Source organism: Cimex lectularius, unplaced genomic scaffold (assembly GCF_000648675.2).
Source record: "Cimex lectularius strain Harlan isolate CLEC.00 unplaced genomic scaffold, Clec_2.1 scaffold248, whole genome shotgun sequence".
Taxonomy (NCBI): Eukaryota; Metazoa; Arthropoda; class Insecta; order Hemiptera; family Cimicidae; genus Cimex; species Cimex lectularius.
Genome location: NW_019392778.1, coordinates 40,013 through 44,329, shown reverse-complemented (window position 1 = coordinate 44,329; position 4,317 = coordinate 40,013). Strand labels below are relative to the sequence as shown.

The 4,317-nt window shown below is 35.1% G+C and overlaps 1 protein-coding gene across 1 annotated transcript; it reads left to right on the top strand.

Moving 5' to 3' along the window:
- Nucleotides 1-208: 208 nt before the first annotated feature.
- Nucleotides 209-3,990, top strand: LOC106670823 (protein takeout-like). Its single transcript, XM_014401453.2, has 6 exons — nucleotides 209-352; nucleotides 2,526-2,615; nucleotides 3,061-3,211; nucleotides 3,274-3,407; nucleotides 3,472-3,621; nucleotides 3,689-3,990. Exons 1-6 carry the CDS (start codon nucleotides 304-306, stop codon nucleotides 3,838-3,840), a joined length of 726 nt encoding a protein of 241 aa, XP_014256939.1. The 5' UTR covers nucleotides 209-303; the 3' UTR covers nucleotides 3,841-3,990.
- The last annotated feature ends 327 nt before the right edge of the window (nucleotides 3,991-4,317 follow it).

Here is a 4,317-nt window from a genome sequence, read left to right as displayed (position 1 = left end):
CCCAGGACGGGTTTTTAAAAAGGGAACGTTTTTTTTGTTGCGGTAGTTTTTGAATTAATCCTTTGCACTCTTTTTTCCTTCCTAATACGTCCGATTTGACAGCCGACGGGAAGCGTCTTCCCTTCCTTCCTCTTCCTCCAGTTAAGGAGAAATGTTCCAAAGGATTCGCGGAGTCCTGCCAAGGACGGCCGGCTATTTAAGAAGGACGTGCCTCATCCACGTCCTGCCACTAAGATCTAGTCTACCCAACCGGCTGGAAGTCGTTGGAACATTGGACACGTTCAGTCATAGAAACACAGAAATATGTTGCTCGTCCTGGTCATGCTGTTCGGCGCGTCCCTCGCCGCACTTCGTAAGTTCACGCAATATAAACCATCAAAATCTACTTAGATATACACCTTCTGATTTAAATCTAAACGAATCGCGGTAATATATGCTAGTGTATAATACATTCAGAATCCGGCGAACGGACGTCATTTTGCTCAAGATCCAAAAGATATTTAAGCCACAGTTTACTTCTAATATTTTGTTTAGATGAACAAATTAATGTAAGATTTGTATATTACTAGGATTTTTATTTACAAGATTTAACAATGTGAATTAAAGCCATACTAGTTTGATTATAAAGTTGGGGTATCCATGGCTCTCTAATAATAAGATTTAGTGAACAAATTAAAGCCGAGGAGGGATTATATTTCATCTATAGGGGTTTGACAAATTAAAAGTAAAAGATGAAATTATATTATAATTTGCAAATGTTTCATGTGAAAATTTAGTAGAGACTGGGTTTAACAAATTAAAGAAAAATATGAAATTTGTGTAAGGATTTTAATGGAGGGTGGACAAATTAAAGCGAGGAGGGATTATATTTCATCTGGGGGGGGGGGTTTGACAAATTAAAGGTAAAAGATGAAATTATATTATAATTTGCAAATGTTTCATGTGAAAATTTAGTAGAGACTGGGTTTAACAAATTAAAGAAAAATATGTAATTTGAATAATGGTTTTAATGGGGGGTGGACAAATTAAAGCTGAGGAGGGATTATACTTCGTCGAGGCTGGGTGTAACAAATTAAAGCTAAACGATGAAATTATCTTGAAATTTTTCATGATTGCGTTGGCAAATTAAAGCTTAACAATGAAATAGCATATGCTGAATTTTTTTAGTAATCTTTTCTAGTTTGACAACTAAAGCAACAATTTATTGAAAGTAACGTATTTCCCGTGAAATTTAGTTATGCAGTTAGAGCTCCACGAAGAAATTATATTGGAACTTTAAGATATCTTTTATGGTTTTATTATATTTAAAGGTTCAAGATTAAATTGAATGTATAAGTTGATATTTGAGATTCAAATGAAAAATTAGAGTCATAATAAATAAAAAAATGTATTCAAATTTTATGGCTATCGTTCAAAATTAAAAATTAAAGTTTCAGAAACATATTGTATAGACGTTTTAAGGCTTTCTTTTGAAATTTTGTTGCAACATTAGTGCTACAAGAGAAAATTATATTGGTTGTTAAGTTCATATTTAAGATTTGGGTGCAAAATTAAAGCTATAATAAATAAAAAAATTATATTGAAATTTTACGGCTAAGGTTTAATATTTGGGTGCAAAATTAAAGCTATAATTAATTACAAATCTATATTGAAATTTTATGGCTATCGTTTAAGATTTGGTTGCAAAATTAAAGTTTCAGAAAATTCTATGGTTAGTGTTATTAATGATGTTATTGTACTATTAAAGCTACAACTTAGAATACATAATATTGAAAGATTAGGCTTATCACTAGTGATTTGGTTGCAAAATTAAAGCAACAAAAAAATTATATTGAAACTAGCTTTTTTTTAATATTTCGATTATAAAATTAAAGCTATAGGAGATGAAATCACATTAAAACAATTTAACTTTTTAAATGTTAATGCAAAATGAAAATAACAAGATGAAGTAACTGTTGAAACTTTAGGGTTATCTTTGTGATTTTGTTTGGAAAATTAAAGCTCCAAGAAAGAAAGAAAAATGACAGTGGTCTTTGGTTGATTTATTTTAGATTTGGTTTGGAAAATTGTTATTGTTAACAAACACATCCTTGACCACCACACAATTACATAACATACATAACTACCAATAATAAACTTAAACTGCTTCTACAATACAAACAACTTCTAAAACGCTGTATATAAATTAACCAAGTCAATTGAACTTATAAATTGATCGGGTTATGTAGAGAGGAGAAAAAACCCGGCCCCAGTGTGCCAATAAAAATTCGTATAAGAGTAAATATAAATAGTAGTATGTTTACGGGTATCGCCGGCCCTCTGCGGGTTTTCCTTCTTTTTCTGTTCTTCCGCGAATATATAAGCGTAAATAAATTAATAATAAGGGGGCGGAAGGATTAAGACGCAGAATGTAGACCGGAATGAAAACAAGTCCTATCAGGGTCTTTGGTTAATTACTAAGAAACCGGTTTGAAACTTTGTGGCTTTGTGCAGATAGTAATTTATTCATGTTTTTTGTTTTTCAGCTCAGTACATTGTCCCATGCAAAGACGGCCCGAAGCTCGTCGAGTGCACGATCAAGAACGGCAACTCTGCAATTCCAAAGCTGCACCCAGGTAAGCCGGCAGTGACAGGGATATCTAAGTTCAAGTTCGCGAGGGACCGGTTTTTTAATGAAATTTTATTTTTTTAACGTCTTATAACTATATATATTTTTCAACGCCGTGGTTTAAGACAAAAATCCGGCCGTCCTTCTCGCCCAGGGACTGTCGCCACTTTGTGCATGATCCGCCTAGGCTACTACGCTTGCATTTTTTTTCAAGAATCCTCGATTCATTTTTTTTTCAATACGGGAAGAAAACAGAAAATTATTATGTTAGTTGGAGAGGATTTGTATTAGGGGAGGGGGGGTTTATAAAGTACAAGATGACAGGCGGTCTGGGCAAACACGATGTCTCAATCGTGACGATAATGACGTATGATATGGTTAATTGGTTAACTGGCCTTTAATATAACGAGGATATTCTTCTCCGTTACATTTTTGTTTTTTTTCTTCTCCAGGTGATCCAAAATTCAAGATCCCGACTCTCGAGCCCCTCAGCATTACGAAGCTCGACGTGAGGGATTCCTCGTCGAGAAACGTCGCCTTGAACCTCACATTCACCAACCTAAAGATCTACGGTTTAAAAGACGCCAAACTAGTCGGAGCTATGTAAATATCCACTTACATTTATATATTTTTAATCCATATTGATCCAAATTTATCGAGCGTAGTATGAACACGAAGGCTAAGCACGTCGAATGGACCCTGGACATACCCACCATCACGGTTAAATCGATGTATAAGGCGCAGGGGAAATTCCTTGTCCTGCCAATCAGAGGCGAAGGACCTTGCGAAATCGTACTGGGTGCGCATCGAGACCCTTTAACCTTAAATATTTTTTTATATCAACTACTCAACTCTTTTTACAGACAAGCCGAGGATTGTATTCAAAATCGACTACAAAACTTTCACATCCAAGGGTATGGTATTTGCCCAGCTTACCAAGACTGAGCTCAAGTACACGGCGGAGAGGGTGCACTTCAGACTTGATAAACTTTTCAACGGGGATAAAACCCTAGGTAAAATCCAACGCCGAATCCTTATCCACCCTACGAAAACCAGTTCTTATATTCCTCGAATTTACAGGTGACAACGTAAACCTCGCCCTCAACGAGAACTGGAAGGAGTTCAACAGGCAAATGGGCCCTCCGATCGCAGAAGGCATCAATCTCGTCCTGCGCCAAGTCATAGCTAACATAATCAAAGGTGTCCCGTATAAAGACATTATCAAGCCTTGAGACAATCCAGACTGGTAGAATTAATTAGACGCTCCAAAAATCAATTCTTCCCCTTTCATAAATTATTTATTTAATTCTCTCTATTTATATTGTGTGCAAAATTTTTAGAAATAATGATAAACATAGTTTAAAAAAAATTAAAGTAAAATTGTTAAAAAAACGAACCTCTATCTTCCCTCCACCCTCCAAACAATTTTAAGAAATATAACCGAGCCCAGAGTTTACCCGGTTTAGGGATTAGTATGCCCTCAGCGTCTTCAGTGCTTGTTTTAGGGTGTTGATGTAGAATCTTGGTAGTGTTAAGCTTCAATATTATTTTTTAAATACCTAATGAAATTTCTTCTGGCAATTATCCGTTTTTCTGGCCTTACGCACAAGTGATAATTTCAAATTACGACGAACAGGTTTCAAGTAGTAACCTGACATTAACTTCTGAAACCAACAGCCATGTTAACAAATGATAACCTCAAATTACAT

Bases quoted from the DNA above. Each gene is read 5' to 3' on its own strand.
- LOC106670823 (XM_014401453.2), top strand. From the start codon at position 304: ATGTTGCTCGTCCTGGTCATGCTGTTCGGCGCGTCCCTCGCCGCACTT. The intron at 353-2,525 runs GTAAGTTCACGC...TTTGTTTTTCAG, and splicing joins CGCGTCCCTCGCCGCACTTC to CTCAGTACATTGTCCCATGC. The intron at 3,408-3,471 runs GTGCGCATCGAG...CTCTTTTTACAG, and splicing joins ACCTTGCGAAATCGTACTGG to ACAAGCCGAGGATTGTATTC.